We start from the raw sequence: 21,706 nt of genomic DNA on the forward strand, positions 1-21,706 counted from the left end.
AACTTGTAAACATGTGGTTTTCAGTAGTTAGTGGAGGGAAACGTGAATAAACAGTGACATATTTCATTGATCCGTTCTTTCCTTATCACACATGAAGAACTAGTTTCACCTCCTTCACGCCACATGACCGCCACAACTCGCAATATGCAACCTGACTAACACAGTAAAGTTCTGTAAGGATTGGCCATGGCAGTGGACCAACCCTGTCCTGTCCTTTAAATATTTTTAAGCGCCTGTCCACTTTGGTTTAGGCCAGTAATCTTTCATCCACTGATGTACTAGAGATATTATTTAGTACTTACCTTTTGTGTTTTGTGCTCTTTTTCAGTTTTACAAAAAATTACATATTTTCCTTCATTAAATCTGTAAGTTTGTTCCTTAGAGAATACGGTGCTGGGAAATATAATGTCATGCTGGCTGTATAGCGGAAAAACATGTTTCCTGAAACAACTTTTAGTGAGGACAGTAACGACTCAGCCTCTCCTCTGGAGCCATGCACCCTCAGGACAAACTTTTTTTTATGAAAAGCCAAGTTTACATTTCATGGGGTCATGTTTTCATTGCGCTTTTTGTAGTCCTTCTTCGTTGTAGCTTCACCATGGCAGACCTACGTCATTGACATCTGCTGTCGCATCATAATTATGTAGCTTAGTGAAAGTGTAGTCGGATTCTCTGAACACCATGGTTGTTTTTTACTAACTCCCCATGAATTCTCCTTCACATCTTTCCTTGACCCCATGACGTTTTCCATAGAGGTCAAGGAAAAGTGGTTAGGAATTGACGTTAGTAGGTCATTTTTGGACTTTCTAACCGCAGCCCATATCTTATTGCACCCCCATTGAAAGCAGTCTAGAGCTGGGCCTGCTGAAGAGCCTTGATTATCAACACAAAATAAAACCAAGGAAATGTAAATTGTGTTTGTGATCAATTTATTTTTTCATGGACCAATACTGATTTGATACTTCAGATCTATCGGACCACACTGCAGGTGCACAGGTCTTCATTCTGAAATGGTCATGGGAAGCTTGGGTAGGACGCTGGTCCAGAAATGCACGTAACGCATTCTCATCTTCTGTCCCACATAGTTGTTGTCCATCTTAGAATTGATCTCCAGGAACTGGTGTCCATCGCTGGTGAATTTAGGCCAGGTAACGGGCACCCTCGACTCTCCTTTGTTGGGGTCCCTGTGGACAGAATCAAAGAAAAGGGTAACTGAAGTGACACTGTTTTAGTTTTCTACCTCATTGTCTGAATTAGGTTTGCTTGATATCATGAAGTTCCCATGACGAGTGTCTGCAGAATTATACCCGGTTCTGGCAAAGTTGGTCCAGTAGGCGATCATGTAGCCAGAGACGTCACGGTGGCGAGGCCAGTACGCCAGAGGTGTGGTGAAAGGCTTTCCGAACACGTACTGCAGGTCATCGGAGTGGTCGGCCCCCATCCAGCTGGGGTAAGGCCTGGCAATGCCGCCCATACGGTTGGGCTCAGAGAATAGGAAGGAGTAGGTACGACCGGTTCTTCGTTGAGACAAGAAAAGAATAGGGATGTGATAATGACAACACCGAGGTGAGAGCTACAAAAATAACGATCAAATTCAGCACTCTAAAAGCTGAATTCTTCTGCAGGTTCTCAGAAGTCTGCTTATAATGACAGATGCAAGTTATTTCAACGCCCTGCAACTCTCCATACCGATGCTTGATGCTACTTTTTGCAGTGAGGCCACTAAATATAAAATACTGCAGGCTTTATATTTATGGAAGTTGGAGTGTGCTATGAGAATAATCACTAACCTTTTCCGTGGTACATTAAAAGTAAATTAATTACTTGATACATAAAAAAAACATTTCAAAGTAATGAACTTAATATGTATTTAAATCATGCAATCAAATAAATATAATAAAACCATGATTGAATGTCATCATATTATGCTGAAAAGTTAAACTGCTGAAAACAATCTTAAAATAAAAAAAACTTTTTCTATTAAAGGTCCAGTGTGTAGGATTCAGTGGCGTCTAGGTTGAGGTGGCAGATTGCAACCAATTGAATACTCCTCTACTCAGCCATCCTTTTTCAACACATTCTCCCTCCCAGCTCATCAAATACAGACACTTTGTCATTGGCCCTACACTTCAAATTATGACGCTCTAGGTACCCCTCTAGCGACAGTTTCCACTCACTACATGCATAGAGTCTTTTTAAAATAAACTTCCGTCTTCACAGGAAGTTAGTTTTTGGCAACAAAACAATTCAGTTAGGGTTTAGGAAAGGAGCGTGGTTAATGTTAACTCAACGGGACACGAACAGCGGAGTCCTGGACAAAAGTCCTGTTTGTTTATAACCCATCCTTCAGGTAACGTATACATGTGAAAGGCCCTCTCTAGAGCCAGTGTTTGGTTTGTCTGTTCTGGGCTACTGTTTCAGGTGATTATACACTACTAAAAACATAGCTATGACTACTGTATTCCATTTCTGATAATAGATGCTGCTAAATCCTACACACTGGACCTTTAATCAATGTATCAATCTGTCACATCTCAATTAGTTTTGCCTACTGCTTTACAGCATGGTTGAATTTCATCCACACCTAAAACACAAACCTGTCTTTAAAACTTGAGATTGAAAACACTTTAAGGAAATGAAAGGAACCTTTCACTCAAATTAGCAAAGGTGATAAATATTTTCCCTTTGATGAACCACTCATAGGCCAGTTTAAGGTCTCTTTAAATTGATTTTCAATGGTCACCCTTAAGATTAAAAAAGGTTAAGCCCTGGTTTTTATTCTCCAGCTTCAAAAGCAAGGTGTTGAACAAAAGGGATTATCAATAAACTGACAGCGACGTCTGTATAGCAAGATCTTATCCTCACGTGGCGTTGGCAGCATGAAGGTAGAGGGCGGCCTGAGTAGGAACCAGGAAGATGAAGTCTGTTCCAATTGCCACAATGGTTTTCTTGATGGTCTCCTTGCTGGGGTTTGAGCCCCAGGTTGAGGTGTATGTGGCGTACGCGTGGTCCAAACCAGCCTTGCCCTTCTTAGTGTACGAAGCCAGGAGCCTCTTCACGTCCTCGCTGAGATCAGGTTTGAAAATTAGGTTTGATAAAACACCACAGCACCACAGCTCCAACAAAAGTATGGCACGCTGCTTTGGGTAGACACGTTGTAGAATTGTCAATGTTTCACACGGTGATCAAATGCCTTAAACTCACATAGGGGTGTTCACCAGGGGGGAGTTGATTGTAGGAACATCTAAGCCAGTGAAGAGGTGTCCGTCCATGTCGTTGACTCCAGCGATGTAGTCGATCTCAGCCGCATTGTGGAACAAGTTGGAAGGCTCATCCGGCACAAAGTCGCCGTCGATCACAGGAGACAGGAGCAGGTTGAAGAGAACGGGGTCTGACAGAGGCAGATACAATGAGATACCTACCATATACAGCTCTAACTATGTTTTAGACATAACTGGAATTTCTAATTTCCTATTTGCTAGATCTGCCGTTGTTATGCTTCAAATACGTATATAAACCTAAACTCTTGATATGAAAGGAATGGAAGCGTCAATCGACATCTCAAATTTGCTAGTTTGAATAAAATATATAAGTAAGTAAGTCAAACAGCCAGCACATTATGGGCAGCTTTCGAAATTTGACACTGGCGTGCACTGTAGAATTTGCTCGCATGTTGGTGGTCAGTTAGCCATTGGGTGTAGTCTTTGCTGTGTGTATAAGTGTACATTTTAGAAGACGTTAGGCCACTAGTCGTTGGAGGTCTGCTTGGTGTGTTGGGGCCAAGTTCTCGTTCAAATTTAGAGCACATTTGGAATGAATTTCCAGAAAATCAGCAAAAAGAAAATGCTAATTATTGTCATTCACGACTGTTATGTGAGCATTATGAGTTGGACGCATCAAGATCAATTTAATACAATAAATATGTAGTGCGCAGTTTCTCTGGTGGAGTGCCATTATACCATTGCAGAAGAAGCAGGCTGACTTTTTAATGTCTCAAAAATTCATTTTAGACAATGAAAATGTCAAGTAGACTGTATGGAGTGCAGTCCTTACTATCAGGTGAGCTGGAAATACTGAGAGAGCCAGCCAGCGTAAGCAGCGCAGGATCAGTCATCTTCAAACAGGAAGCCATAGTCTGATCGGTGGGGCAGCCGACCTTCAGAGCAACCTGGGGAGAGGGTTTAAATTCTCTGTTATACCACGTTAACCATTCCACAAAAGTGTTGCACAGTAGAAATAAAACACGTCAAGAGTAGCCGTTGTGCACCTCCTCAGCGAACCTTCGGGGGTTCCTGTTGATAGCCCACGAGCAAGTGGCGACGCCACTCTGGGAGATGGCTCTCTTGAACAGCCCTTTGTTGTGGGGAGTGAGAGTCTGTGGGCAGTCATAAGACATATTTCAGTATGTTTTTGGTTATTTTTTTAAACAAAGTTAGATTCAAATTTACAAACTGTGAATTTAATTAGAATTTCAAATCCATCATCTATCTACACCCAGAATAAAAAAGAAAAAAGCTTCTCACCTGGAAGCTAACACTAGCTCCGCCTGCAGACTCTCCAAAGACGGTGATGTTGTCGGGGTCTCCTCCGAACGAGCGGATGTTCCTGTTCACCCAGGCGATGGCGGCGTGCTGGTCCCACAGACCGTAGTTTCCTGTCGAGTATCACATTTTTCCCTCAATCAAGGAATTTAAATTTTAATGGTGAAATACATAAAATTGGCGGGGAAGCCAACGTCTTCTAATTCTGTCACAGTAGTGAGAAAAGAAACCGGCTCCTACCAGGTAAGTCAGATTCTCCGGTGCTCAGGAAGCCCATGGTGCCCACGCGGTATCCCAGCGTCACCACAATAACATTTCCTCGGTCTGCAATCTCCTGCCCGCTGTACAGATAGTTGTCCAGGAAGTTGGCACCCATCGAGCCTCCGGCAAGGAAGCCTCCCCCGTAGATCCAGACCATAGTGGGCAGACCACTGGACACTAGAAGAGAGAAAATGGAAGCCAGTAGTAGTGTGGATCTAATATGGATGACACTCTGTGGACTTCTCTCAGTCTTTACCTGAGCGGCCGTGAGGAACCCAGATGTTCAGATAAAGACAGTCCTCACTGCCTCTGGTTTCGGTCATGATGAGGTTCACCTGAATGCATCTGTTCCTGTACTCGGTGGCCTTCAGAACACCTGATGAGAGACACACGCGGTGTAAGAGCAGGGTAAGACATACATCAACAGTTTAGGCTCATCTACCTCGACAGCGAGAAGAGAAAACATTTTCCAATACATTTGATTCAAACTAAAAGAAAAAAAAGTGGCGGAATTGGCTGCCGGAAAGCTCTGGCTATAATTGCTAAAGGAGCACACATATCTTTGTGGTGTGAATTTATCACGTGAGTTATTGGTGTGAAAACCAGCATGTGAGAAGTTCGGCCAGTCTACCCACCATCCCAGCCCGGGTGACGTTTTGGTTTCTCAAACCTTCCTGGGATGTCAGCGAAGGGAATCCCCCTGAAGACGTCCATGTGACGGCGGAACCCAAGACGAATGTTCTCGCCCTGCACCATACCTCCCTCTGTGTACACCACCCCGAGCTACAGAAGTTAAACACAAACATCTTCATTTACTTTAGTTTTTCACACGGAACTACACCAAATGACGTGTGGCATGCTCCATTTCAATTTTAATTATCAGTTTCCTTTTGGCATGATTTGTAAAAAAAATGTTTTAAAAATGTGTAATTTAAAATTCAATCAATCATGTAACACAGCAATTTAAAGAATGCTAATTACAATTAACTAGGTGAGAAATATCTTGTGACACAAATGTATGAAGACTTTTTTTCCCAATATAATATAATTTATCAATGTTTGATGGTTGAAAAATGAACAAATAATTACACTTTCTTCAGAATAGAAGCTAAATTGCAGGAAGTATAGCCCACTTTTCACACTAAACAGAGCACTTGAACACATGGTTCTTTGGATACACTAGAAAAACACACTTACGGAGGTCGCACAGACAGTCTCCAGAAATGCAGCAATGGCTACCAAAATCCCCAGCTTCACCATCATGACTAAACTGTGATAACCAGGTTGATAGTCGGCCAGGTTTATAAGAAAGGGGAGACTCCTCCCCTGAACAACATCTGACCAGTGTGTAGTCAGTGGGCCTGCTTTTCCCACTGTTACATAACACGAAATATTTAACCACCACAGCACTTTCCTGAAACACTTTCCATGGATTACCTCTAACATTTTAAAACCTCTCTGGCTGAATCAAACTAACATATGTAGTGATCAAATAAAGATTTAAGCCAACTTGTAAACATGTGGTTTTCAGTAGTTAGTGGAGGGAAACGTGAATAAACAGTGACATATTTCATTGATCCGTTCTTTTCTTATCACACATGAAGAACTAGTTTCACCTCCTTCACACCACATGACCGCCACAACTCGCAATATGCAACCTGACTAACACAGTAAAGTTCTGTAAGGATTGGCCATGGCAGTGGACCAACCCTGTCCTGTCCTTTAAATATTTTTAAGCGCCTGTCCACTTTGGTTTAGGCCAGTAATCTTTCATCCACTGATGTACTAGAGATATTATTTAGTACTTACCTTTTGTGTTTTGTGCTCTTTTTCAGTTTTACAAAAAATTACATATTTTCCTTCATTAAATCTGTAAGTTTGTTCCTTAGAGAATACGGTGCTGGGAAATATAATGTCATGCTGGCTGTATAGCGGAAAAACATGTTTCCTGAAACAACTTTTAGTGAGGACAGTAACGACTCAGCCTCTCCTCTGGAGCCATGCACCCTCAGGACAAACTTTTTTTTATGAAAAGCCAAGTTTACATTTCATGGGGTCATGTTTTCATTGCGCTTTTTGTAGTCCTTCTTCGTTGTAGCTTCACCATGGCAGACCTACGTCATTGACATCTGCTGTCGCATCATAATTATGTAGCTTAGTGAAAGTGTAGTCGGATTCTCTGAACACCATGGTTGTTTTTTACTAACTCCCCATGAATTCTCCTTCACATCTTTCCTTGACCCCATGACGTTTTCCATAGAGGTCAAGGAAAAGTGGTTAGGAATTGACGTTAGTAGGTCATTTTTGGACTTTCTAACCGCAGCCCATATCTTATTGCACCCCCATTGAAAGCAGTCTAGAGCTGGGCCTGCTGAAGAGCCTTGATTATCAACACAAAATAAAACCAAGGAAATGTAAATTGTGTTTGTGATCAATTTATTTTTTCATGGACCAATACTGATTTGATACTTCAGATCTATCGGACCACACTGCGGGTGCACAGGGTTTCATTCTGAGATGGTCATGGGAAGCTTGGGTAGGACGCTGGTCCAGAAATGCACGTAACGCATTCTCATCTTCTGTCCCACATAGTTTTTGTCCATCTTAGAATTGATCTCCAGGAACTGGTGTCCATTGCTGGTGAATTTAGGCCAGGTAACGGGCACCTTCGACTCTCCTTTGTTGGGGTCCCTGTGGACAGAATCAGAGAAAAGGGTAACTGAAGTGAGACTGTTGTAGTTTTCTATTTCAGTGACTGACTTAGGTTTGTTTGATATCATCAAGTTCCCACGACGCATGTCTGCAGAAGTATACCCGGTTCTGGCAAAGTTGGTCCAGTAGGCGATCATGTAGCCAGAGACGTCACGGTGGTGAGGCAAGTACACCAGAGGTGTGGTGAAAGGCGTTCCGAACACGTACTGCAGGTCATCGACGTGGTCGGCCCCCATCCAGCTGGGGTAAGGCCTGGCAATGCCGCCCATACGGTTGGGCTCAGAGAATAGGTAGGAGTAGGTACGACCGGTTCTTCATTGAGACAAGAAAAGAATAGGGATGTGATAATGACACCACCAAGGTGAGAGCTACAAAAAAGATAAAATTCAGCACTCTAAAAGCTGAATTCTTCTGCATGTTCTCAGAAGTCTGCTTATAATGACAGATGTATAGTAGTGCAAGCGACAGTTTCCACTCGTTACATGCATAGAGTCTTTTTAAAATAAACTTCCGTCTTCACAGGAAGTTAGTTTTAGGCAACAAAACAATTCAGTTAGGGTTTAGGAAAGGAGCGTGGTTAATGTTAACTCAACGGGACACGAACAGCGGAGTCCTGGACAAAAGTCCTGTTTGTTTATAACCCATCCTTCAGGTAACGTATACATGTGAAAGGCCCTCTCTAGAGCCAGTGTTTGGTTTGTCCGTTCTGGGCTACTGTTTCAGGTGATTATACACTACTAAAAACATAGCTATGAATACTGTATTCCATTTCTGATAATAGATCCTGCTAAATCCTACACACTGGACCTTTAATTAATGTATCCATCTGTCACATCTCAGTTAGTTTTGCCAACTGCTTTACAGCATGGTTGAATTTCATCCACACCTAAAACACAAATCTGTCTTTAAAACTTGAGATTAAAAACACTTTAAGGAAATGAAAGGAACCTTTCACTCAAATTAGCAAAGGTGATAAATATTTTCCCTTTGATGAACCACTCATAGGCCAGTTTAAGGTCTCTTTAAATTGATTTTCAATGGTCACCCTTAAGATTAAAAAAGGTTAAGCCCTGGTTTTTATTCTCCAGCTTCAAAAGCAAGGTGTTGAACAAAAGGGATTATCAATAAACTGACAGCGACGTCTGTATAGCAAGATCTTATCCTCACATGGCGTTGGCAGCATGAAGGTAGAGGGCGGCCTGAGTAGGAACCAGGAAGATGAAGTCTGTTCCAATTGCCACAATGGTTTTCTTGATGGTCTCCTTGCTGGGCTTTGAGCCCCAGGTTGAGGTGTATGTGGAGTACGCGTGGTCCAAACCAGCCTTGCCCTTCTTAGTGTACGAAGCCAGGAGCCTCTTCACGTCCTCGCTGAGATCAGGTTTGAAAATTAGGTTTGATAAAACACCACAGCACCACAGCTCCAACAAAAGTGCAACACTCTTCTTTGGGTAGACATGTTGTAGAATTGTCAATGTTTCACACGGTGATAAAATGCCTTAAACTCACATAGGGGTGTTCACCAGGGGGGAGTTGATTGTAGGAACATCTAAGCCAGTGAAGAGGTGTCCGTCCATGTCGTTGACTCCAGCGATGTAGTCGATTTTAGCCGCATTGTGGAACAAGTTGGAAGGCTCATCCGGCACAAAGTCGCCGTCGATCACAGGAGACAGGACCAGGTTGAAGAGAATGGGGTCTGACAGAGGCAGATACAATGAGATACCTACCATATACAGTTCTAACTGTATGTTTTATACATTACATTAAATTACAGTCATTTAGCAGACGCTTTTATCCAAAGCGACATACAATACAGTATCTATCTACACACCGTAGACACAGCTACGGGAGCAATTTTGGGGTTAAGTGTCTTGCTCAAGGACACATTGACATGAGACTTGCAGAGCAGGAGCCAGGGATCGAACCATCGACCCTATTGAAAGGCGACCCTGCTCTCCACTTAGCCACGGTCACCCCAGTTATACATAACTGGAAGTTCTAATTTCCTATTTGCTAGATCTGCTGTTGTTATGCTTCAAATACATATATAAACCTAAACTCTTGATATGAAAGGAATGGAAGCGTCAATCGACATCTCAAATTTGCTAGTTTGATTAAAATATATAAGTGGCGTCACACAGCCAGCACAGTATGGGCAGCTTTCGAAATTTGACACTGGCGTGCACTGTAGAATATACTCGCATGTTGGTGGTCAGTTAGCCATTGGGTGTAGTCTTTGCTGTGTGTATAAGTGTACATTTTAGAAGACGTTAGGCCACTAGTCGTTGGAGGTCTGCTTGGTGTGTTGGGGCCAAGTTCTCGTTCAAATTTAGAGCACATTTGAAATGAATTTCCAGAAAATCAGCAAAAAGAAAATGCTAATTATTGCCATTCACTACTGTTATGTGAGCATTATGAATTGGACGCATCAAGATAAATTTAATACAATAAATATGTAGTGCGCAGTTTCTCTGGTGGAGTGCCATTATACCATTGCAGAAGAAGCAGGCTGACTTTTTAATGTCTCAAAAATAGTGTCTAAAATGAAAATGTCAAGTAGACTGTATGGAGTGCAGTCCTTACTATCAGGTGAGCTGGAAATACTGAGAGAGCCAGCCAGCGTAAGCCGCGCAGGATTAGTCATCTTCAAACAGGAAGCCATAGTCTTATCGGTGGGGCAGCCGACCTTCAGAGCAACCTGGGGAGAGGGTTTAAATTCTCTGTTATACCACGTTAACCATTCCACAAAAGTGTTGCACAGCAGAAATAAAACACGTCAAGAGTAGCCGTTGTGCACCTTCTCAGCGAACCTTCGGGGGTTCCTGTTGATAGCCCACGAGCAAGTGGCGACGCCACTCTGGGAGATGGCTCTCTTGAACAGCCCTTTGTTGTGGGGAGTGAGAGTCTGTGGGCAGTCATAAGACATATTTCAGTATGTTTTTGGTTATTTTTTTAAACAAAGTTAGATTGAAATTTACAAACTGTGAATTTAATTTGAATTTCAAATCCATCATCTATCTACACCCAGAATAAAAAAGAAAAAAGCTTCTCACCTGGAAGCTAACACTAGCTCCGCCTGCAGACTCTCCAAAGACGGTGATGTTGTTGGGGTCTCCTCCGAACGAGCGGATGTTCCTGTTCACCCAGGCGATGGCGGCGTGCTGGTCCCACAGACCGTAGTTTCCTGTCGAGTATCACATTTTTCCCTCAATCAAGGAACTTTTATTTCAATGGTGCAATACATAAAATTGGAGGGGAAGCCAACGTCTTCTAATTCTGTCACAGTAGTGAGAAAAGAAACCGGCTCCTACCAGGTAAGTCAGATTCTCCGGTGCTCAGGAAGCCCAAGGTGCCCACGCGGTATCCCAGCGTCACCACAATAACATTTCCTCGGTCTGCAATCTCCTGCCCGCTGTACAGATAGTTGTCCAGGAAGTTGGAACCCATCGAGTCTCCGGTAAGGAAGCCTCCCCCGTAGATCCAGACCATAGTGGGCAGACCAGTGGACACTAGAAGAGAGAAAATGGGAGCCAGTAGTAGTGTGGATCTAATATGGATGACACTCTGTGGACTTCTCTCAGTCTTTACCTGAGCTGCCGTGAGGAACCCAGATGTTCAGATAAAGACAGTCCTCACTGCCTCTGGTTTCGGTCATGATGAGGTTCACCTGAATGCATCTGTTCCTGTACTCGGTGGCCTTCAGAACACCTGATGAGAGACACACGCGGTGTAAGAGCAGGGTAAGACATACATCAACAGTTTAGGCTCATCTACCTCGACAGCGAGAAGAGAAAACATTTTCCAATACATTTGATTCAAACTAAAAGAAAAAAAAGTGGCAGAATTGGCTGCTGGAAAGTTCCGGCTATTACATTATATTACATTACAGTCATTTAGCAGACACTTTTATCCAAAGCGACTTACAATAAGTGTATTCAACATTGGTATTCAAGCAAACTACTAGTCACCAGAAGTCATAAGTGCATCTCCTTGCTTACACAAGCATCTAAGAGCATGAACCAGAGCAAAAGTACAGTGCAGAAACAAACAAATACAATAAGTGCAACAAACCAATACAAATACAATAAGTGCAACAAACTAGTATGAATACAATAAGTGAGTGGAAGGCTCAGGGTAGTACTTCTTGAAGAGGTGAGTTTTCATGAAAGATGGGCAGCGACTCTGCTGTCCTGATGTCAGTGGGGAGTTCATTCCACGATTGTGGTGCCAGGACAGAAAACAGCCGTGACCGGGTCGATCGGCTGCAGGAAACTCTGAGCGACTGGGCAACCAATCGCCCCGAGGCAGCAGAGCGAAGTGGTCGGGCGGGGGTGTAAGGCTTGACCATGGCCTGGAGATAGGAAGGACCTGTTCCTTTCACTGCCATGTAGGCTAGCACGAGAGTCTTAAACTGGATGCGAGGTCTTACAGGGAGCCACTGTAGAGAACGGAGAAAGGAAGTTGTGTGGGAGAACTTGGGGCGATTGAACACCAGGCGAGCTGCAGAGCCTGAGACGCCCATCCCCTCGAGGGTGGAGAGGAGGATCTGGTGGTTCACAGTGTCAAACGCCGCAGACAAGTCCAGGAGAATCAGGACAGAGGAGAGAGAGTTCGCTCTCAAAGCGTGAAGCGACTCTGTCCCCGCAAGGAGGGCTCTCTCTGTCGAGTGACCCACTTTGAACCCTGACTGGTGGGGGTCCAAGAGGTTGTTCTGGTGGAGATAGGAAGACAGTTGATTAAAGACGTCACGTTCAAGTGTTTTGGAAAGGGTAAAAGAGAAACCGGTCTGAAGTTCTTGACATCCGAGGGGTCAAGTGATGGTTTCTTCAGAAGGGGGGTGACTCTGGCAGTCTTGAAAGCCGTGGGAAAGCATCCTGAAGCAAGAGAGGTGTTGATGAGGTGGGTGAGGAAGGGAAGGAGTTCAGTCACAATAGCCTGAAGAAGAGGGGAGGGGATCGGGTCAAGGGAGCACGTGGTGGGGCTGTTAGATATAACAAGGTTGAGGACCTCGTTAGGGGAGAGGGGAGCCAGATAGGGTAAGATGGGGCACGGAAAGGGGAGGAAGAGCTGTGGGGGAAGAGCTGGACAGGGTAGAGAGAGAGAAGGTGGACAGGGACACTGAGAGAGGGAGGGAGAGGGTGGACAGGGACAGAGGGGCTGAGAGAAGGAGGATCTGATATCGTTCACCTTCTTGTCAAAGAAGTTGGCGAAATCGTCAGGGAGAAGGGAAGAAGTAGGAGGAGGGGGTGGGTGTTGGATTAGTGAAGATAAGTTTCGAAGAGTTTTTCTAGGGTTGGAAGCAGAGGTTAGGTTTTTTGAGCAGAAGAAAGCAGCTTTAGCAGTAGATAGAGAGGAGGAAAAAGTGGAAAGAAGAGATTGGAAGTTAAGAAGGTCCTTCGGGAGTTTGCCTTTTCTCCATTTACGCTCAGCCTCTCTTAGGCCCCGTCTATCAGTAGGCTATGATTGCTAAAGGAGCACACATATCTTTGTGGTGTGAATTTATCACGTGAGTTATTGGTGTGAAAACCAGCGTGTGAGAAGTCTGGTCAGTCTACCCACCATCCCAGCCCGGGTGACGTTTTGGTTTCTCAAACCTTCTAGGGACGTCAGCGAAGGGAATCCCCCTGAAGACGTCCATGTGACGGCGGAGCCCAAGACGAATGTTCTCGCCCTGCACCTTACCTCCCTCTGTGTGCACCACCCCGAGCTACAGAAGTTAAACACAAACATCTTCATTTACTTTAGTTTGTTTTTCAAACGGAACTACACCAAATGACGTGTCGCATGCTCCATTTAGATTTTAATTATCAGTTTCTTTTGGCATGATTTGCAAAAAAATAAAAATTTAAAATAAATTTAAAATTCAATCAATCATGTTACACAGCAATTTAAAGAATGCTAATTACAAATAACTAGGTGAGAAATATCTTGTGACACAAATGTATGAAGACTTTTTTTCCCCAATATAATATAATTTATCAATGTTTGATGGTTGAAAAATTAACAAATAATTATACTTTCTTCAGAATAGAAGCTACATTTCAGGAAGTATAGCCCACTTTTCAAACTAAACAGAGCACTTGAACACACTTTTGAATACACTAGAAAAACTAGAAAAACACACTTACGGAGGTCGCAGAGACCGTCTCCAGAAACGCAGCAACGGCTATCAAAATCCCCAACTTCACCATCATGACTAAACTGTGATAACCAGGTTGATAGTCGGCCAGATTTATATAAAAGGAGAGACCCCTCCCCTGAACAACATCTGACAACTGTTACATAACACGTAATATTGAATGTGTCCACAGCACTTTCCTGAAACACTTTGGATTACCTCTAACATTTTAAAACCTCTCTGGCTGAATTTAACTAACATATGTAGTGATCAAATAAAGATTTAGTAAACATGTGGTTTTCAGTAGTTAGTGGAGGGAAACATGAATAAACATTTCTTTGATCCATTCTTTTCTTATCACACATGAAGAACTTGTTTCACCTCCTTCACCTCACATGACCGCCACAACTCGCAGCATGCAACCTGACTAACACAGTAAAGTTTGGGCCATGGCAGTGGAATTGCTGGCTAAAATAGCGTTTTCAAACATTTTCTGTTGTGTATCAGGAAGGTAACCTCTGCCAAGTTGACACAGCTGTCCAACTGGACTCAAAGTAACACAGCTGTAGCCAATCCAATTTTTCGTGTTTCATGTATGACGCTTTTCCTAATGCAGCAGAGCTGGACTCTAAAACCTTCATCACGAGACAGAAACATGGGCATAGATTAGCAGTAGTTTGTAGCACTTTTAACTAACTATAATGTATGGGTTTTTACTCTAATGCTCATTGGTTTTCTCACTTGTGTAATGGAAAAATATGCATAAATAACTGTGTCCTTGCTGTGAACCCAAAACTTACATATCAGCTATTAAGGGAAAAGGCTACTGAAAAAGTATCTGGGAATAACAGCCCACGCTCGTGATATTTTTTGTTACCTTGTGTACCGAAGCTGAGGGAACTCAGCAGAATACAACGAGATATGCCCTAGGGGGTGTGACTCCCTTGAAGAGATAACAACTGTATAAAGGATATTAAATATTGTGTTTCATTGAAGGCTTTCTCAACAGACTGCTGTGAAACGTGCTCTGTTGAATTATCTTCCCATTTGCAAATGAATAAACAGACAAAGATAACTTTGAATCTTTTGAAGACTTTACGCATTTTGATTTGTGAACAAAACTCTTCTCCCGATTATCATTAGAAATTGTCAATATTTTTCCCTTTTTATCTCAGTCTGTCTTAGAATAATAATAATTTCATATCACTGTTAAATAAAGGATACACAGTATGTACAGAATGTAACCGCCACATGGCATTTCCAAGGTATTTACTTTGACAATGTTGTGCGTCTCTTGTGTCATGATTTTAAATGCTATTTGGAGGTTTGAAAATACAACTGCATGTTGACTGGTATCCGTGACATAGTCCAGTGTAGTGTATCCACCAAAAACATAATTACAAAGAATATACAGTTCTTACACAAACCACTGAACCTACTTTCAAATATTTATTTACATTTAAGTCAAAAAAATAATTCAAACACATCAGCTTTTACAGAAACTAGTTCAATACTAACATATTTAAGATCAATGTAATCCAACTGGCTGTGATTTGTTACATGTAATCCAGAATTTCTGTCTCCATCTCGTTTTCGCTGCCCTCCGACGGCTCAAACTCATCCTCCTCATCTTCGTCTTCATCTTCCTTGTTCTCATCGTCCTGCTCCTCTTCATCTTCATCCGCATCTCTCCCCGCGAATTTGGAATTTAGGCCTATGCGTCTGCGTCTCTTGGGGAATTCTGGCAACGCTGTGTGGAGAGAAAATAACGCGTTTAAACGCAGTGTTCAGTTGTTACAGGTGCCAAAGTCTTGCCCTGGCCATGTTGTGTCTATGGTAAGAGGAAAGTGCGATCAACACGTGTCCGTGAAGTGCCCCTGAATGAGGGCATGCGCTGGGTATTTTCCTTACATGGTTTCTGGGCTCGGATGACCGTCTTGATCATGGCTGAGATTATGTCCCTCAGCTTGTCCGTGGTGCCCAGAACACACCAGCCGTCCCGCTCATCGCATACCTGCTGCCCGTCTTCATTCATCTGCTCAACCTCCCGTCTGATACTGGAGACACACAGTGGTTGACGCTTAAGTAAAATGTAATGGTCCTTGTTTCTTTTTCTGACACATTATACTTCTACTCCAATACTTTTCAGAGCCAAATATTGTTTTACATCCCAGTTTCTTTTTTTTCCATAACTTTAGATTTAGAATACAAAATATAATATAAAAAAAACTTCTTTAGCTTAAATAGAAGATCTGAGTATTTGCTTCCGCCACTGAGCCCCAACCACAGCAGGGGGGACAAATGGCTATTTTCATTGCAGTAACTTCTAATTATTTGATTCCCTTTCACTTTCTTCTTCTTCTTATCGTCAACAATGAGCTATTTATTTCAGTCCCTGAAACTGAATTTAAAACACTACACTTATATTTGAGACAAACACCTCATTTCCAAATTCTTAGGACTTTTTTTCAGCACATGCAGACACCCTGACAGCAGTTTCATTTCCCTGAAGCACTTATTATGAATTGATCATTAGGTAACAAAGAAGTGTAACGTACCTTTCCACATCCAAATCACAGAGCTGGTAAAACATCTGTCTGTGAGGAGGCAGCATGCCCTCTTTGAAAATGTAGGATGACTCCTGTGGAGGCCAAACCAAGATCAGTCGGTATAGCGGCCGATATCAGTTTTCATTTAATGAAAGTTTTTCATGACTACGATAGGCGATTTTAAACTTCCTCACATTTCAACATTTAGGCTTACTGAGATTCAAAGTGTTTGGATAAATAAAAACACCAGACATGACATCATTATTTCAATAATACAGACAAAAGATCAAATCTAAGCAGGAAACTGATTCCACCAAGAAGAGCTTGAAACTAGCATGTTAGCGCTGCGCTCCAATAATGTTGTGACATAACTTCAGCAGGTGATACGGAACTATCGCCGACCTTCAGCTGGTAGGAGATGGGGACTGGATCTCGACTGGAGCCTGGACCCTCCTGTGCTGGAAGTTCCATCACACTAGCTGCCTGAGGACCTAGAAAAAAATAATAATAATAAAGCTAACAAGTTGTCAGTTTAGCTTGGCAACAGCGGTCGGACAGCGGAGATTATTGAGGAGACAAACTCAACGTCAATGTTTTTAACCCGTTTACTGCAGCAGTATGCGTTTTAGTTTGGTGGCTCTGGAAACAAAGCCCGCTAGATAAAGACCTGAACCTGAGATACACAACATTTAATGAACATGAAGACACATTTAAACATACGCAATTCACAAACAACTAATCTAGATGCTAATACAAGAGGAGGCTGGGGTGGGGGAGGAAGTCAAATTTCTGCAACCAGTGAATGAAAGTGACCATATCTGGACCGCAGAGGAGTGACGTAGAAACGCCTTATATGGCTCTGACAGCGACCTGTCAATCACAAGGTAGCCCCGCCCTAAAGCATACCCTGCTTTATGGTCTGTTTGACTCTAAATGTGACCAAAATGTACTAATTGAACATCATGCTGTATTGAAGAAGACTTGAAACTAGCCTTGTCAAGCCAAGTCTTGATTTTCACTCGATTTATTACCTCAGTAAATCATGTTTAGAATGTTTACTGAGGTAATAAATGAAGTGAGACATACAGTCATTTAGTCATAGACATTTATACAACCAGAGAGTCGCCCCCTGATGGACATTAGAGAGAAATCTCCTGCGGCTCCTTAATGTGAGTAAATTCACAGACTCACCTGCTTTGTTGAATGTGATAGGCAGGCTGTAGTTCAGGGCACTCCTCTTGGCTTTGACTGGTATGTCAGATAATGAATACCCTAAAAGTAGGAAGACAGAGGAACAAATAGTCAGTGTTAGGCAGACAGGGCTTGACTTTTCATTAAGACAAAAAAAAGGACGATGAAGGATATCACTGAATTGGCACAGCACTTCATATTCTTTACCGTTGATGCCAAAAATGGAAAACCCAAAGTAAGTCAGTAGATGCTACATTTGAATAAATTCTCTTTCAGTCACTGCCTCAGTCTCTTACCGTGCTTGGTGCTACAGCGGATCCTGAAGTCCAGTATCTGGTAGTTCTTGGAGTCTGGACTCTTTCTGGGGTCGTAGCCCAGCCTCACCCACAGACTCCTCCAGGGTCCTGTCACCTTCAAGAGAAAATCGCAGTGTTAACTTACATTTGGGTGGAAAAAAGACGTTGATCCTGCCTTTTAATTTGAGAACATTTCATTGGTGATTTAATTGGGACTTCATTATTTTTGTTAAAGCAGAGAACAGAATGTAGGAGTGACTCTACAAAAGGACAGGGAGTGGAATCAAATGAACCAAGTGTTCAAAATACACATTTTATTGGAGCATTCATCACACTCTAAAGCAATGTTATACATTTCTTATATATTCACAAATCAATAGATTTCAGCTTTGGAATCTATTTCTACAGAGATTTCCCATTTTTAAATATTTCTGTTCAGCTACTGCAAAGCAACACCCCTCTGAGGAGCTTTCCTGGTTTCTCAATACATCTGAAAGACGTCAGGGAAAACACATTGAACAGAATGTACTTTCCACCAAAAATTGACCCCCCCCACACTCACCATGTAGTAGGCGAAGACGGGCAGCAGCAGTTTCAGTTTATCAGGGTGGATGTTGATGTTGGCCTTAACTGCATTTCGTGACCAGATGGGTCGGCTCTCAAACATCTAAACACAAAAAAAAAAAAAAAAAAGTTTGGTTCCAGATAAGATAACGGCCATGCCCATGTAAAAATAACTTTTCCTGACATCAACCAGATGCCATTCCTCGAATGAAAAGCGTTATTTATGATGGTTTGGCTACACTAGTTTTTAGTTTTTAAGTAATTAAAGGAACTCATAGTGGTGCTATGGAGTGATATTGTTTGTTTTTTTTGTTCACGCGCATATGTGTGACGCGATACACATTCCTGCCAACACTCTCACTCTATTCCACTGATCTACGGAGCGGCCAAAACGCAGCGCTGCATCTGCAAAAGCAAGGGAGGAAGAAGACCGCAAGCTAGCTAACATGGATGTAAACAACGCAGGTTTCAGCATTCGCAAACGGTTTGAGGGGAAGGAAAGATGGATTCAGCACGTTTGTTGGGCCTCAAGGAGACACACAAAACAAACACAGACTCTGAGACTTTTCACATGCCCTATTTCCTTTCAAATAATGCTAAATTCTTCAAAATAACAGAACATTTGTATGCAACCTGAGAGACAACAATAAATTAAAAACTATTTCTATTGAGAACAGAACAGGGGGAGAGAAATATCAGGGCTTCACTCAATGATTGCCTGTCTTAATCGTTTGATACATCCTATTTTCTTCTATAAATATTAGAAAACATTACCATCACTATTTCCTGGAGACCGACGTAACGTCATTAAAATGTGAAACATAGTTTAAACCAAAAAAAGATTTAGTTTTAAATGATGTGAAACAGAGGAAGGAAGCAAATCCTCACACTGGGTAACCAACCAGCTGAGACTAGGACTAACATCAGAGTGCCTTCTGTTCTACATGACTCTACGTCACACTAGTGAACCTGGTAATCACAGGGCGTGTGTTGTGCTCCCGCTAACCAGCAACCACACACACCTTTTTCAATTGTTCCTCAGCCTGCTTGTCTTTCTCCTTCACGCACACCCGTAACCAGTTGACCTTGGCTGCCTCGAGGCACTCGGTGGGCACAGTGGGGTCCGCGAAGCTGACAAAAATGGCGTTGTGGGGCCGGCGAGCTCGATTCAAACCGATAAAGTTGTTCTTGCTGTTGGGTACCTGGCTGTAAACGGAAAAAAAAAGGAGGAGAAATATTCTGAATAGATTCATTCCTGCAGATAAGCCGCATCACAGTGATAAATGTCGTGACATATCCCCTCACGGTGAATTTTGAGAGATGTCAGGCCGGTAGTAATAATCCACAGGAGAGTCGAGGCGGGAGAAGCTGGCTGGTGGGAGAAAGAGGGGCATGGGCTGCTCAAAGAACTCCTGATTCTCTGATTTGCGGAGGATGATTTTGTCGTACAAAGAGGTGTCTTTTCCACCTTCTGAATGCACAGCGAGGCACTGAAAGTCTGCCATCCCTGCAGAAAAACAAACAGGTGATGAGAACAACCAACCTAATATTTTAATTTCTTCCCATATCAGTCAATTTTTCAGATGTTAAATGTTTATGACAAAGAGAACACAATACATTTTTATTGAAAAAGGCAAATAATATGACAAAAACTAAATATTACACAAGAAAATTATCTTTGACAGTAGTGAAAATGGAACAAACTCCATGCGCTGTGAGGACTTTAAATGTAACCTTGGAATTTGTATGTTGTTCCTATGACTCCGAGGATCTCCATGTGGATCTCAGCGTCCTTGGGGTCCCTTTTCCGCACACGCCGCCGCACTCTGAGGACCAGGTTGCTTGATGGGAAGCGGTTTCCGCAAAGAGAGTGACAGAAAGGGTCCTGAGGTCGGAAGCGCATCTCAAGACGCCTGTTGGGGTGAGCGAAGGTCTGTGGGGTTCACAGGACATGCAGACAGGATTGAGATTAGTGCAGTTTAGCTACAGCGGGGAAGATGGCGACAACAAACCATCCAGGCCCATTTCAACCCTTCCTTGTGGCCTCAAGATACAAAGCAGGACCCATCTTATTAATAATAATAATAATCTGTATTTGTCTAAAGTGCAACCCATGTTTAGTTTTATTTTTGACATCCTTATCCGTTATTTGCATCGGTTAATTTCATGGTTGTTAATTTTATATTTGTTTGAATTTATTTGTATATATACTTTGGTGCTGAATTGTAAATATGTAAAGACTTTATAAGTATTGTAATCTCTTGCAAAGGAAACTGTCAGCCTGGGTCGAAATACACTTTGATGTTTGTTGTAGGAGATGTGAGAAAAGAGCAAATAAAGAATAAGTTAAAAAAAATAATAATATTTGTAAAGCAACTTTCATGAAAGTAATCCTGCTTTACACATAAAAAATAATAATAAAAAAAGTGGCAAAACAAGATACAAATAAGTTAGAATGCTTGACATCACATTGAAAATAAAACCACTGAATATGAATAACATTACAATCAGTTGCCATATTTGCATTTCGCGTTTCTGAAAGCCTGGAATATACTATCAAGCTATGACATGTCTTATTCGAAAACTCCATTATACATTATAACGCATTAGAGATGTAATAGCCATCACAAAATGAAGTGAATGTATGGCACGTAGATATTTTGACACGCATCAAAGTGAGGCATGGCCTGCTTACTTTGGACACTCCTTTTTCGCCCCCGAGAGTCTCCAGCATCTTGTCCACGCTGTTCACCACCGCCGGATACTCCACGCACACCAGTTTGTTGTCCTGCAGCACCACGCTGGACGAGCTGCCGGGCACATCCACATCTTCAGTCGGACAGGAAAGTGTCAGTTCTTTCAGAGTAAAATCCAGCTTCGGCCCCTTGGAATCCGCCATGTTGGTTCTATTAATTGTAATATTCACGCGGGCATAATACTAACACTCTGTTTACTGCAACCTAACTAAGTTACACGTAGGAAGACACGCTTAGCACATTCCTGCTGCAGTTACCGCGGAGGGGAATTTGAGTGTCCAAGTGCAAAATAACGCCGGGCGGAAACAAATGCGCACTCCTATAGTTCCGCAGGTACATTCAGCACATCATCTGTGTTATTCATTTCCGATATCAAAGAGGTGTGTAACTAACCACACTAGTAACAAATTAAATGAACCACATTGTCAACATATTTTAAGTCGAACATTCAAATGTAGCCGTCGCGGATAATATATCTGACCTTTATGTCTAAAACATAATAAAAAAATCTGAAAAAAACCCCAAAGACATCATGAAATGCATGAGGTAGCCTACTTACAGAGCTTTAACCCAGCGACATAGATATTCAGTTTGATTAACTTTAGGATTGTATAATGAATCTCCTTTTATCTTGTAAATTATTTTTCTTTTCTTGAAAAGCCAACCAGCTGTGTTTACATTCTGCAAGTAACATCCCATCACACCTGTACTTTCTCTATGT

At 42.3% G+C, this 21,706-nt stretch overlaps 3 protein-coding genes across 3 annotated transcripts; all 3 read right to left on the minus strand.

Moving 5' to 3' along the window:
- Nucleotides 1-912: 912 nt before the first annotated feature.
- Nucleotides 913-6,090, minus strand: LOC137887000 (bile salt-activated lipase-like). Its single transcript, XM_068729755.1, has 11 exons — nucleotides 6,000-6,090; nucleotides 5,438-5,585; nucleotides 5,059-5,178; nucleotides 4,782-4,979; nucleotides 4,524-4,654; nucleotides 4,268-4,375; nucleotides 4,054-4,168; nucleotides 3,205-3,391; nucleotides 2,866-3,066; nucleotides 1,308-1,517; nucleotides 913-1,184 (listed from the first exon to the last, which is right to left on the minus strand). The coding sequence occupies exons 1-11, from the start codon at nucleotides 6,063-6,065 to the stop codon at nucleotides 1,001-1,003; spliced, it is 1,668 nt and encodes a 555-aa protein (XP_068585856.1). The 5' UTR covers nucleotides 6,066-6,090; the 3' UTR covers nucleotides 913-1,000.
- A 1,131-nt stretch (nucleotides 6,091-7,221) lies between these two features.
- Nucleotides 7,222-13,744, minus strand: LOC137887007 (bile salt-activated lipase-like). The gene is made up of 11 exons (XM_068729767.1): nucleotides 13,640-13,744; nucleotides 13,071-13,218; nucleotides 11,100-11,219; nucleotides 10,823-11,020; nucleotides 10,565-10,695; nucleotides 10,309-10,416; nucleotides 10,095-10,209; nucleotides 9,021-9,207; nucleotides 8,682-8,882; nucleotides 7,617-7,826; nucleotides 7,222-7,493 (listed from the first exon to the last, which is right to left on the minus strand). Exons 1-11 carry the CDS (start codon nucleotides 13,703-13,705, stop codon nucleotides 7,310-7,312), a joined length of 1,668 nt encoding a protein of 555 aa, XP_068585868.1. The 5' UTR covers nucleotides 13,706-13,744; the 3' UTR covers nucleotides 7,222-7,309.
- A 1,047-nt stretch (nucleotides 13,745-14,791) lies between these two features.
- On the minus strand, nucleotides 14,792-21,254 carry gtf3c5 (general transcription factor IIIC, polypeptide 5). The gene is made up of 11 exons (XM_068729494.1): nucleotides 20,925-21,254; nucleotides 19,964-20,162; nucleotides 19,535-19,736; nucleotides 19,252-19,435; nucleotides 18,228-18,332; nucleotides 17,666-17,780; nucleotides 17,370-17,450; nucleotides 16,581-16,669; nucleotides 16,188-16,270; nucleotides 15,541-15,686; nucleotides 14,792-15,379 (listed from the first exon to the last, which is right to left on the minus strand). The coding sequence occupies exons 1-11, from the start codon at nucleotides 21,126-21,128 to the stop codon at nucleotides 15,186-15,188; spliced, it is 1,602 nt and encodes a 533-aa protein (XP_068585595.1). The 5' UTR covers nucleotides 21,129-21,254; the 3' UTR covers nucleotides 14,792-15,185.
- Nucleotides 21,255-21,706: the final 452 nt, after the last annotated feature.

This window comes from Cebidichthys violaceus, unplaced genomic scaffold, assembly GCF_023349555.1.
Source record: "Cebidichthys violaceus isolate CVI_PGR_0920_01 unplaced genomic scaffold, fCebVio1.0.p SCAF_102, whole genome shotgun sequence".
In the NCBI taxonomy this organism is placed as follows: domain Eukaryota; kingdom Metazoa; phylum Chordata; class Actinopteri; order Perciformes; family Stichaeidae; genus Cebidichthys; species Cebidichthys violaceus.